Source organism: Salvia splendens, chromosome 16 (genome assembly GCF_004379255.2).
Source record: "Salvia splendens isolate huo1 chromosome 16, SspV2, whole genome shotgun sequence".
Lineage (NCBI taxonomy): Eukaryota > Viridiplantae > Streptophyta > Magnoliopsida > Lamiales > Lamiaceae > Salvia > Salvia splendens.
Window position 1 is genome coordinate 27,197,565 of NC_056047.1, and position 13,564 is coordinate 27,211,128.

The following is a 13,564-nucleotide window of genomic DNA, read 5'->3' on the forward strand; positions in this document are numbered from 1 at the left end:
TTAAAGGGTTTAACCATTTCGCAACGAGAATATAGCAAACACCAAGTTCTAAATTCATCAATAATTTCACTCCTCTTGGTTCTACTATTCCCATCCACATAATCATGAAGCACAAAATCACCAACAAACGAAAGCTTAGTTATCTTTGTATGAAAGGAAGTAATTCCAATATTCAATATAGAATCCACGAGAAAAATCTCATGTCTATTAATACTTGGATTTATCAAGAAATGATCAACATACGAAGCAAAGATGGATTTATGATTTAACAACTTAAGCTCTTGATGCCACATATCACACACATCAATAATGACAAATCGATCAACACAAATAAGCTTCTCTAATCCAACCACATTCAAAGGGGCATCAAAAGGAGACAAGGCTAGTGCACTTGAACCTTTGGCAAGGAGTTCCTCGACTTGCTCTTGTTCTTCTTGATCCATCACCGGTAGCGTAGTCTCCAAGACAAGTGCAACATGATGCTCCACTCCCGTGCCTTCACTTTTGCTTCCTACAAATTCATCAACACAAAAAGACATACAAGAAGTGTTAGTGGGTAAAAGCTTATATTCCTCACCAAGGGCAAAGGGTAAAGGATTATCTAGTGCCCACCCAAGGTTGGCCTTAGAATCTAACAAGCACCCTTCACTCACTTGTGCTTGTGGTTTTTCTCTCATTTGGTGTTTATCTTTTCTCTCACCCCCTCCACTCTCTCTTGACTTTTTCATCTCACGCTCAAGTCTTTTTTCACACTCACTTGGCTTTTTAGGCTCACTTTCACTCTCAAGCCTTTTTTCTCTCTCTCGGTTCTCTCTCAAGCGCTTGTTTCCATTAGCAACCTCATGTAGCTTTGGTTTGGTGTTCAAGATTTGAAGGGCATTCAACGGCTCACATTCATCTTCGGCTTCCACTATGCTAGACACGCCATCATTGAAAGTTGGGCGTGCGTCTCCTTCATATATGGCTGTGGACTCTTTTTCATCATCACATTGCTCTTCATCTTCGTTGGCAACAAAATTCACCCTATATTTGACACGCTCTTTAACAATGCGGTTAACATTGTCACGTTCACTTTGAATCAAGCTCTTTGAAGGAGCGAAATTGGATGACAACCATGACGAAACCTTCGTTCGATAGCTAGAATGAGATAGGTCCACCTTCTTTAGGGAAATGCTCCTTTGGCTCGTGTCACCACCACCAAGTCGGGGGTTAAAGCCTTTCCAACTCGAAGTAGTGTTTCTTGGATGAACTTGCTTGTTTATAGAGACACTATCTTTAAGCATGGTATAGGTACTAGCTTGCATTGTGGACACACGTGTATCTATCTTGTCCACCTTATTTATCAAAGTGGCCAACATCTCCTCAATTGAGGACTCGGCATACGAACCCATATTGATGTACCTATAAAACAAAATGTACAAAACTAGGGACAAGTCCCTTTTGTTAGTAACACAAATAACACACACACACCCGAGAATTGAGAATTTAGTGAGGAGCTCACTTCCCATATTTTGTACCCCTTTTCCCCAAAACTCACACCCAATGTCACTCGGAGGGCTTAGAAATTTTGGTGGCTAGGATACTCTCCCTCACTTGCTCTCAAGATGATAATCCACAAGGGTAGCACAATTCACAAACAAGATATGCAACTAGGCAAGTAATTACTAGTTCTAGAAGCCAAAAGATAAGTGAAAGTAAGGTGCTAGGCCAATGGGACAAATCAACAAACACTTTGTGTGCACAATTTCACCCAACAACAATAGACCCAACAATTGATGTACTTTTGGTCTACAACTTTGGAACAATCACATTGACATACCCAAGAACACATATATCAATTTATAGCTAAAGCCCATGGATATATTTTGAAGTATCTTTTTTTTTTATAATTTTCTAATAATTACAAGAACAAGAACCAATGGCTCTTGATACCAAATAATGTGAATCTTAAGGATTCAAGACACATATGTTTGCCCCGGACTTGCTCTTGTAAATATTTCAATAACCCAAACAAACCCAACAAGAAATGAAACAATAAAAATGGTGGAAAAGGGAGAAGGTGAAGGTGTTATGATTTAGATAGATGCTTGGAACCTATGGACCTTCTACAAAACAATGAAGACAACCCAAGGCAACTTTCACCAAAGCAAGAATCTAATGGCTCCACAAAACTAGCAACACAAGAACTAGAATTGCATACCTTAACATTCAATCTAAGCCCGACAATAGATTAAAATACAACCACAAGGGATTTTGATAAATCTTCAAAGATGAAGAGGAATGCTCACAATGGAGTCTTTGTTAGGTTTACAAAATGTTCAAAAGCTGCTCAAGAAAAAACCCTAACATGTCTATTTATACTAGAAGTGAAAAAGGAGCAAAATAAAATAATTCTTGGTAAAAAAGACACATCCCGGACAAAACGCCTGATCGGGCGTTTCCCTAGGTTCATTTCGCCCGCCCGAGCGAATTTTCTGGACAAAAACTGATCTCTCGACAAAAACGCCCGACCGGGCGTTTTGCATGAGGAAAAACGCCAAGACAATGGTACCTAAAACTCTCTGAAGATTTAGCTAATTTTGGTCTTCAACAATCAGCCTCAGACCACTCCTTCTTCTTCAAACATGACAACATCTGTTTCTTTGGCATTGTTGTATATGTAGATGACATTTTGATAGCTACAAACAACCCTGATCAGATAGAAAAATTCAAGGAATTTTTGACTCTACACTTCAGGTTAAAGACCTTGGAGTCCCAAAATACTTTCTTGGTTTGGAGATTGCAAGAAACAAGAAAGGGATCATGATCTCTCAGAGAAAATATGCCATGGATCTGATCAGAGATGCAGGGCTATTGGGATGCAAGCCCTCTCATGTTCCTATGGATCCTCTAAAACAGCTCAAACAAGATTCTGGTAACTTGATGGAGGATCCATCTAAGTATAGAAGATTGATTGGAAGATTGCTATACTTGTGTATAACTAGGGCGGATATAACTTTTGCGGTTCACAAACTCAGTCAATTTGTGTCAAAACCTTGTGAAAAACATTGGGAGGCTGGTGAAAAGGTCCTAAGATATCTGAAGGACACACCTGGGCACAGTTTATTCTACTCAAGTGCTGCTAATTCTATACTTAGCAATTTCTCAGATGCTGACTGGGCAGCATGTCCAGACACTCGAAGATCAATGACTGGTTATTGTTTATTTCTTGGAACATCATTAATCTCCCGGAGGGCAAAGAAACAACATACCATATCAAGATCATCAGCAGAAGCTGAATATCGTGCTATGGCACAAGCATCTTGTGAGGTAGTGTGGGCCACTGCATAGCTGAATAATTTTGGGGTCGAAAGAAGAAGGGCGGTGCCCCTATTTTGTGATAATCAAGCTACAGTATATATATGCTCAAATCCAGTTTTCCATGAACGCACTAAACACATAGAGATTGATTGCCACACGGTGCGAGAGAAGTACTTGGAAGGAGTCATCAAACCAATGCACATCAGAAATCACTTGCAGTTAGCTAACATATTCACCAAGCCCTTAGGAGCATCTGTGTAATACCCGCTTTTATTATTACCTTTTCATGATAAGATGTTGTTTGAGAACGAGCAGATGATATGATAGACAGTGAATAAAAAAAATCTGTATTTGTTTTGATTGGTTGCGACTGGAAATATTAAATACTTGAATTGTTGTTGGTTAATCGTGTGGTGTAAGTAGTCGACGAGAATGACGTGTGATTTGTCGATGGAAAAATTTGAGCGTTCGTTAGTATTTGGAATAACACCAAAGTACTAAAATAAAATACCACAATTTAATCAATACTCAAAATCAAATATTTCGCCCTATCCCTTTTATCTATTTTGTTAATTATTTCTGCCGTCAAATATTTGGTTAAATAATTCTCCTAACTTCTCCCACACGGTTTACCCCATATCCCATCTTTTCTTCAAAATCTCCAACTGAAGAATCAAATCTTTCTTCCTCATTGTAACGCACGCAGTCTTCTTTTCCTCACACATTCTTCCATCCGAAATCTGAGAAAAAAAAAGAAATCGCAAAACACCTTGAGTTTGACATCCAATCTGCCGTTATTTTCTTCTCTTCCTCGAAAGGTATTTTTCTCCTCCTAAACTCCATTAAACAAAACAATTTCGTGTATTAATCGCCAGCCACAATTTCTTAACAGAGGAGAACCGAGAGAGCTCTCAAACCCTCCTATTTTGCTGGCAAGTTTTCTTCTTTCCAAAGGTATACCCCTTTATTTCAGAAACTCTGTACATTCATCCCATGACATAGTCCCATATATTCACAGTAGTTCACAGGAACAAATTCTTTTGAAAATCTGGAAACATGTATGTTGATACATTTTGTTAAAGCCTCGATCTTTAATGCTATTAGAAGTTGCCATTTTGTTTTATCTCTTCAACCTTAATTCTGGAAGATACTTCTGGCCACTAATATTTGATATTTGAATAATTAGAGAATTTAATAAAAGGTTTAGAATGGGGAAAAGGGGATGGGACTTACCTGTTATGCGAGCAGTGCTGCTCGGCGACGGCTGCGAATTGCAGCGGCCATGGACGGCGGCTGCTGGTACAGCAGCGAGCGAGAGGGAGATGGATACTCTGTTTCTGACTTTGGATGAAAATTTGAGGGAGAGAGAGAATCTGTTTAAGGGATTTTTTGTGTCTACTTGGATATAGAGACGAGAACTTGAGCTTGGTATTGAGGGAATTGTTTGTTGTGAATTTGTGGAAGCTGTAATGGTCTGGAATTGCCTATTTGTAGTTGTTTGAGAGGGTTTGAGCCTGTGAATGAGGAAGAATGGGGGAGAGGGAATTGGACTAATGGTTGTAGGAGGAAGAGCCAGTTGCAGTGTGGAGATGATGGATTTGAGAGGTTGCGGTATATGAAGGTTCCGGACTTTGCTCAACCCTTGCTTTCGAGGGTTCAAGACGAGTGTCAGACCACGTGTCTGAGGAACTGCTCATGCATAGCTTATGCTTATGATATTAACATTGGTTGTATGTTTTGGAGTGATAGCTTGATTGACACACAGGAGTTAGACCGTGCTGGTGTTGATCTCTACGTTCGTCTCTCTGCTTCTGAGTTTGGTAAGTTTCTTCAAAATTTTTACTAGTTAATGATGCATCAAGGTTGAATGAATTTAAATGATCTCTATTTTATGCAGATAACCACAAGGAGAGAAAGTTGTTCATTATAATTGCAGTATTTGTGGGTTTTGTATGCATATCTTTTATACTGTTTATTGCTTGGTGGTTGATGAAGTGGAAAGGTGATTGGCCTATTGATATACTATTAGTTTTGAAACATTAAGTATATAAATTGTTGCATGTCACTCTTGAAATGATCATGTCCTTTATCAAATTAATCAGGGAGAAAAGCGCAAGATTCAAGTATTTTGGAATCAGGGCAAATGTTCACGACGGATTCAACTGCAATCGTGCAAAAAAATGAAACAAGGGAGGTTAATATTGGCGATTTGCCAAAGTTCACATTCGAGATGCTTGCTAATGCAACCAACCAGTTCCATGAAGATAATCTTCTTGGGAGGGGAGGTTTTGGTCCTGTTTACAAGGTACAAAAACTTTACAATTAGATGCACTCAGTTTTGAACTGATTGAATGGCAAGATCTTATGATGACTGATGTGTGTTTTGGCAGGGAGTTCTGGCAAATGAGAAAGAAATTGCTGTGAAAAGACTATCTGCAGAATCTGGGCAAGGGATGCAAGAATTCATGAATGAAGTGATAGCCATTTATTTCCAAACTCCAACACAGGAATCCTGTGAAACTGCTGGGAGGTTGTGTAGAGAAAGAAGAAAAGATTCTAATATATGAATACATGCCAAACAAAAGCTTGGATGCTTGTCTCTTTGGTCAGTTCAACGATCTTCATACGCATGTAAAAACATGTTCAACAGAAAGTTTTCATAATCTGTATGTTTTGAACAGGTTCTACCAATTCAACAAAGAGGTTATTAGATTGGAATATGCGTTCCAGCATTATCGAGGGCATTGGGCGAGGCATCCTGTACCTTCACAGAGACTCAAGACTAAGGATCATTCACAGAGACCTCAAGCCAAGTAATGTTCTGCTAGATAAGGACTGGAATCCAAAAATCTCAGATTTTGGGATGCCAAGAATATTTGCAGGCAATGAAGACCATGGCAGTACTGCAAGAGTCATGGGAACATAGTAAGTTGATATTCAACAGTTGTATACAGCTTCGGAGTGCTGATTCTTGAGATTATAAAAGGGAAAAAGAACACACACTATTTCAATGATGAATTGTCCTTGAGTCTCATAGGATGTGTAAGCAGTTGTAAAATTTTTTATAATAGTTTGAAACTATTCCTGGTAGTTAAATAAGTTATGCTTGAATTTCAGGCATGGAAAATGTGGAATGAGGGTAACGGTTTGAGTTTCGTGGAGGAAAGCATCGTAAGTAGGGAGACGGAGGAAGAGATGGTTCGATGCATTCAGATAGGCCTACTGTGTGTGCAAGAATATCCCAAGGATAGACCTTCCATTGAAATCGTGCTTTCGATGCTAAGTGGTGATATTGTGGAGCTACCAGTGCCTAAGCAGCCAGTGTTTGCGGAAAATGGTTCGACACCAGGCCTTAATGGATCAACACAGCAAAATATTTACTCCAATAACGGGCTCACTCTCAGCGTGCTTGAGGGACGATGAATATATTAATTGTTATCCCTTCTTGCTTTGTAGTAGTACTACAATTTTGTTTCCTAGAGCTGTTTGTATTGTTAATGTCCTTTCTTTTTATATTAATTAAAGATGAGTACCCGAAATAGATCCAAGAACATCTTACTGAAAGTTGTGTAGCTATGAAAAGATTCGACGAGGAATGAGACGCCAAAACTATATATACCAACCAAATATTGATTTAGAACGTGAAAACACTATAAAAAAAATAGAATATCAATCAAAAGTGAATAATATAATGAGAGTTGGAAAAAGATTCATCGTCCATCAAGCACACTAATAGTGAGCTCGTAGCTTGTGTAAACATTCTGGTCTGTTGATCCATTTTCCGAAAGCACTGGCTGCTTTGGTGCTGCCAGCTCCACGATATCATGATTCAACATCGAAAGCACCATTTCAATGGAAGGTCTATCCTTGGGATGTTCTTGGACACAAAGCAGCCCTATCTGAATGCATCGAACCATCTCTTCCTCTGTCTCATTACTTGCGATGCTTTCCTCCACAAAACTCAAACCGTTACCCTCACTCCACATTTTCCAAGCCTGAAATTCAAACATAAATAATTCAATGGCTGGATTAGTTTCACAATAATATTTGAAAGTTGGGAAGTGCTTACACATCCAATTAGGCTCAAGGACCATTCATCATTGAAATAGTGTGTGTTCTTTTTTCCTATTATAATCTCCAATATCAGCACTCCAAAGCTGTAGACATCAGATTTTTCAGAAAATCTGCCTTCCATTCCGTATTCTGGCGCCATGTATCCGCTGTAAAATTATCTCACCGTGTTAGCAAAACTTACTGGTTTATTCTTAGCATGGTAACTGATTAAGACCAACTTACTATGTTCCCATGACTCTTGCAGTATTGCATTGGTCTTCATTGTCTCTGAATATTCTTGCAATGCCAAAATCCGAGATTTTGGGATTCCAGTCTTGGTCTAGCAGGACATTACTTGGTTTCAGGTCTCTGTGAATGACCCTTAGTCTTGAGTCTCTGTGAAGATACAGGATGCCTCGACTTATGCCTTCGATAATGTTGTAACGCATATTCCAATCTAACAACTTCTTTGTCGGATTCGTATGACCAAAGAGACAAGCATCCAAGCTTTTGTTTGGCATGTATTCATATACCAGAATCTTCTCTTCTTTCTCAACACAACCTCCCAGCAGTTTGACAAGATTCTTGTGTTGGAGTTTGGAAATCAGAATCACTTCATTCATGAATTCTTGCATTCCTTGTCCGGAGTCTGCTGATAGTCTCTTTACAGCGATTTCTTTCCCATTTGCCAGAATCCCCTACCAAAATACACATCAAACATCGTATGATCTTACTGTTCATTCTATTGGTGCTGAATTGAGAACATCTAACAATTAAAGTTTTTGTACCATGTAAACAGCCCTTCCAAGAAGGTTATCTTCATGGAACTGGTTTGTTGCATTAGCAAGCATCTTGAAAGTGAACTTTGGCAAATCACCTATATTAACTTCCTTGTTTCATCTTTTAGCACGATTGCAGTTGAATCCATCGTGAACATCTGTCCTGCTTCCAAAATACTTGAATCTTGCGCTTTGCTCCCTGATTAATTTGATAAAGAACATGATCATTTCAAGAGTGAGATGCAGCAATATATATTTGTTGAGTGAAAAGCAATACTAATAGGTCAATCACCTTTCCTCTTCACTATAAACCACCAAGCAATAAACATCACAACAGATATGCAAACAAAACCCACAGCAACTCCAATTATGATGTACAACTTTCTCTCCTTGTGGCTATCTGCATGCAGAAACAGATCATTCAACCTTGATACTTTATCATTAACTAGTACAAACTATGAAGGAAATTACCGAATTCAGAAGCAGAGAGACGAACGTAGAGGTCAACACCAACACCATCGAACTCCTGAGTGTCAATCAAGGTATCACTCCAAAACATACAACCAATGTAACTATCATAAGCATAAGCTATGCAGGAGCAGTTCCCCCGACATAAGGCCGCACACTCGTCTTGAACACTGGAAGACGAGGGTTTAGCAAAGTCCGGAACCTTCATATACTGCACCCTCTCAAATCCATCGTCTCCACATCGCAACTGGTTCCTCCTCCTGCAACCACTAGTCCAATTCCCTCTCCCCCATTCTTCCTCATTTACAGGTTCAAACCCTCTCAAACATCTACAAATAGGCGAGCATTGCAGCTACCAAACACCCCACACTTGCCATAAACATCACACTCGTTTTTTCGGATAGGCCACCACGTCCCATCTCTTCTCCATTTTATTCCACACCTTTCGTATCACACTTCGTGAAGAATTCCATATGACAATCCATCAATCGGCGGAGGAGAGAAGAAGAAGATATTGCCAGCACCATCACTATTCACTTGAGCGATCGCATCTAAGTAGGCGTAGAACACGTCCTTTATCCCAAGAAATATCTGCCCGTTCCACGGTCCGCTCCTCCAGTGCGGCCGCCCGTCATTCCACGAGAAAAGCTGCACGGTCCCGCTCATGGCGTCGATGCCCCCTGTAAAGCTCCCCATCCCCGGGTCGTGTCTCGTTTTTCCATGCCGTCAGCAGCACCTGTTTCCCGGTGTTTACGTTCTGGCTTATCCTCATTCCCTGAACCATAGCATCCGTAGGATGTGAGAAAGACTCCCACAAACGTGTCTCCAGAGTCCTCTTCCCGCAAGACGAGATTCCCAGTATCCAGGATTTGGACGATTGAATTAATGACGGGAGAGGTAGTGGTGAGATTGGTCGACCAAACAGTTCGATTAGTCCCGTCCAAGACGACGAGATTGCCGCCTTTAGACAGAGTAGCGGCGCCGGAAGAATCTTTAAGGGGTGTGTCTCTGTTGGCGACCCAAATCACGGTTTCTTCCGACAAGGAGAAGGAGATTCCTACGTAGCGGTTGGTGGTGTTTGGAGGAGAGAAGAATCTCAATATGTAGTTCTGCTTGCTGATACCATGGTTTCTCCATCTTTGATCACCACACCGGCTGAAATTGTGTCATTTTGTAAGCTCAAACATACAGTGCTTTGAAGAATTAGAACAAGTGTTGATGTATGAACAAAGAATTGAGTGATTATTTGAGACATCGTACGAGCCAAACACATCCTTATACGCATAAGACCATCCACTACGCGTCCCGCGCCGGCTCGCGTCTCGTCCCAGAGGGACGGGTCCTCCGCGGGACGCGTTTGGCAACGACCATCCGTCCCTAGCCCGCGCCCGTCTCGTCCCGTAGCCCGTCTCGTCGAGACACGGGACGCGCTGTCCGCCACACGCCAGCGACACGGTCTCGTCCCATGCGTGCGGACGCCCACTCGCTGGCCCGCGAGTGGGAGTCGTCACTGATGACGCAATAATTCGTTTTTTTTTTAATTCGACTTTTAATAAATAAAAAAAAATTAACGGTAATATTACCGTTAAATTTTTATTTTCGTTTTTTTAATTTTTTTAATATTTTACTTAGAAATAATCCTATTTCATACTCATTTCAAACACAAACACACATCTATTCCTCTCAAATCCTCTCTATCACTCCAATTTCCATCTTCAATCAATTCAAACAAATGGATCCTTTTGAGCAAATGCGTCAATTAATGGAACAATCACTCGAAGAAGATCGACGACGAGAGGGCGGAGGAAGCCGCGCCACCCCCACGACGCTCCCGGAAGTACATCAATCGGAACCGGGAGGAAGCCGCCGCGCACGGTTAGTACGCGACTACTTCTGCGATAACCCGATTTGGGGAGATACCTACTTCCGTCGCCGTTTTCGCATGCGGAAACCGCTATTTCTCCACATAGCGAATACTTTGGCGGCCAGGGAGAGAGTTCTTCGAGAAGGGTTCGACGCGTGGTCGGCCGTCCAGCCACACGACGCTGCAGAAATGTACTGCAGCCATCCGGCAGCTTGCGACTGGACAAACGGCCGACATATTCGACGATACCTGCACATCGGAGACACCACTGGGCGCATGTGCTTGCTCAACTCTGCAGAGGCGTCCAGGCAGCCTTCAGTGACGAATTTCTCCGGAGGCCAACCACGGAGGATTGTCAGTTCCTCCTCAACCTGCACGAACAAGTGCACGGATTCCCCGGGATGCTTGGCAGTGTCGATTGCATGCACTGGCAATGGAAAAATTGTCCGGTGGCTTGGAGGGGGTCCTACACGAGCGGCCACAAAGGCACCCACCCAACCTTGTACTCGAGGCCGTTGCCGACTACCGGCTTTGGATCTGGCACGCGTACTTCGGGGTTCCTGGCTCGAACAACGACGTAAACGTGCTCCAACAGTCCGACCTCTTTATCGAAGTTTTGGATGGTAAAGCGCCGGCCATCAACTTCGTCGCCAACAACCGGCTGTATAAAATGGGGTACAATCTCGCCGACGGCATCTACCCGAAGTGGCCGACCTTCTTGAAGACGTGCGGCAGGCCTGCGAACCCAAAGCAGGCGCTTTTTGAGCAGAGGCAGGAGGCTGCGCGCAAGGATGTGGAGAGGGCGTTCGGGGTTCTCCAAGCGCGCTTCAACATCATCAAAGCCCTGGCTCGTTCCTGGTTCATGGAGAGCATGGTCGACATCATGTATACGTGCATAATCTTGCACAACATGATGTCCGAGACGAAGGACCGATGCGGGAAATTGGTTCGACCCCGAATCCCCCTGAAGCTCAACCGCAAGTAGTCCGCCGCGAAGTGGAGCGCATCCGTCTATACAAGAACGGTTGGCTATTCGGGCAAGGACACGCGACTCTAACGCCCACACCCAACTCCAAGAGGATCTAATTGAGCACATTGGAAAAACTTTGGCGGAGCAGATTAAATTATGTCATTTTTATTTTTTTAGAATTTTAATTATGTCTTCGTTTTTTTAATTTAAGTTGTAATGTTGTTTTAATTTTAATAAAGTGTGTTTGTTTAAATTGAATGGGGTTAAAAAAATTATTAAATGAAATGAATGAATAGTAATTAAGGGACGGTTATAGAGACGGTTAAGGGACGGAGCGTTGCAGGTTCCGTCCCTTAGTTAAGAGGATGGATGAAAAAGGACAGTTGGGGCCCCTCAAATAGTGCTCAAATAGTAGTTAAGGGACGGTTTAAGAGACGGTATAGAGACAGCGTAGTGGATGGCCTAAGAACTCATCTATAGTTTTGAAGATATAAATAATTGAATAGTAGACGCATGGCAGTAGAGTGGACTTTGATTAATCTTAATTACATCATGTGACATAACGGCATTTTCTTATTTATTTTTTTTAAAAAAATTAACTCCTATACAAGAGGAAATTACAAATAAACTCATATACTATAGAAAGGAGGAAATTACAACAGATGTCAAGAGGGCTCAAACTCGACACCTCATACAATAATGTCTAAGCTTCTTGCTGCTAGGACAAAAAATGGGCATATGATTTCCAATAATTGAAGTACTCGCATGGGCATTTTATTTCAAATTTTCAATATAATGCATGTACAGTACGTGTATTGTGTTGAAATACTTTTGTAATTGTGTTCACATTTGTAATACGCCATGTTAATATACAAAAACCATGAAAATATCATATGATAATGGAATGACAATTTTACCGATTTTATTTGCTATTTATTGAAATTCATGAACTTTAATTTATCTACTCATCTCAAATCTAGAAGTGTAGATTTAATCATAATTTTGAATTATAATACTATAATATTATAAGAGGACTACTGGATGGTACATGGGTATTACTCTCTCCGTTCCAGATAGTTTGTCTCACTTTGACCGGACATGAGTTTTAAAAGATGTAATGAAAAGTGAGTTGAAAAGGTTAGTGGAAATGTGAGTCCTACTTTTATATATTAGTTTTATAATAAAATGTGAATAAGAATGAATTAGTGGAATATGAGTCCACTACCAAAAATGGTAAAAAGTGAAATGGGACAAACTACGTGGGATGAACCGAAATGGAAAAATAAGACAAACTATCTGGGACGAAGGGAGTAACTATTAAGATCATCTATTCACACTTTAGTGTCCTAATTCCAATTATCACTTTTAATACAATCTTTAATCATTTTATTGCGTTAATTAGAATGAAATGATGTTGTGGTCACCAAGGGGGAGACTTTGAAAATTGATTGCAGGAGACTTGGATTTTGACTCTTCCAATTATAAAGCCAAATAAATTTTGTTTGCAATTGCAGCAGTATCATTTTTCTCCATTTTGTGGGACCGGGGCCTAGTAAGTGGCTTAATGATTCCGCTCGGTAGAAGAGAATGACACGTAAGAGTAATTTGATTATCACATTGTGATAAAAAAAATCAAAAAATCATGTTTACTAATTTTATTTCATGTTGAGTTGCGTTTTTTCCTAAAATTTTGGTCTATGAGAATGTATCTTAGCCACTTCATAATGCCAAAATTAAATTATATTTCATGATAAACAATTTCACTTTATCCTAAGTCTAACTTAACTTTAGAAAAAATCTTATTGTTGTTTATAACATATTGTATTTTATCTTTATCTTGGATATTGCGATTGGTGTTAATCCATAGTATTATTCAAATATGTAGAATTTGAACTATAATGGCACCAGAAAGTATAGGCATTTAAACAATCAAATTGAGGTATAATTTTGGATTAATTCCCCTAAAATGGACCCGATACATAAAAACACGTATTTTTTTAAAAAATTGAGACAACATCATGTATTCTATGTGGCCCGATGAATCAATGTAAAACATGTGCCCCCATGTCCGGTGAAAGCCGTGCCCCCTTCTCCGGTCAAAGCCGGGATTGTTTATTAGGCCAGAAATCG

General features: G+C 40.5%; 2 protein-coding genes and 1 pseudogene across 2 annotated transcripts; 2 read left to right on the forward strand and 1 right to left on the reverse strand.

The window, feature by feature from the left end:
- The first annotated feature begins 2,802 nt into the window (after positions 1-2,802).
- Positions 2,803-3,330, forward strand: LOC121770431 (uncharacterized mitochondrial protein AtMg00810-like). Its single transcript, XM_042167161.1, has one exon. The coding sequence runs from the start codon at positions 2,803-2,805 to the stop codon at positions 3,328-3,330; it is 528 nt and encodes a 175-aa protein (XP_042023095.1).
- Positions 3,331-3,916: 586 nt separating this feature from the next.
- Positions 3,917-6,841, forward strand: LOC121771619 (annotated as a pseudogene).
- A 55-nt stretch (positions 6,842-6,896) lies between these two features.
- Positions 6,897-8,240, reverse strand: LOC121771621 (G-type lectin S-receptor-like serine/threonine-protein kinase At1g11330). The gene is made up of 4 exons (XM_042168450.1): positions 8,142-8,240; positions 7,597-8,051; positions 7,370-7,520; positions 6,897-7,295 (listed from the first exon to the last, which is right to left on the reverse strand). The coding sequence occupies exons 1-4, from the start codon at positions 8,202-8,204 to the stop codon at positions 7,011-7,013; spliced, it is 954 nt and encodes a 317-aa protein (XP_042024384.1). The 5' UTR covers positions 8,205-8,240; the 3' UTR covers positions 6,897-7,010.
- Positions 8,241-13,564: the final 5,324 nt, after the last annotated feature.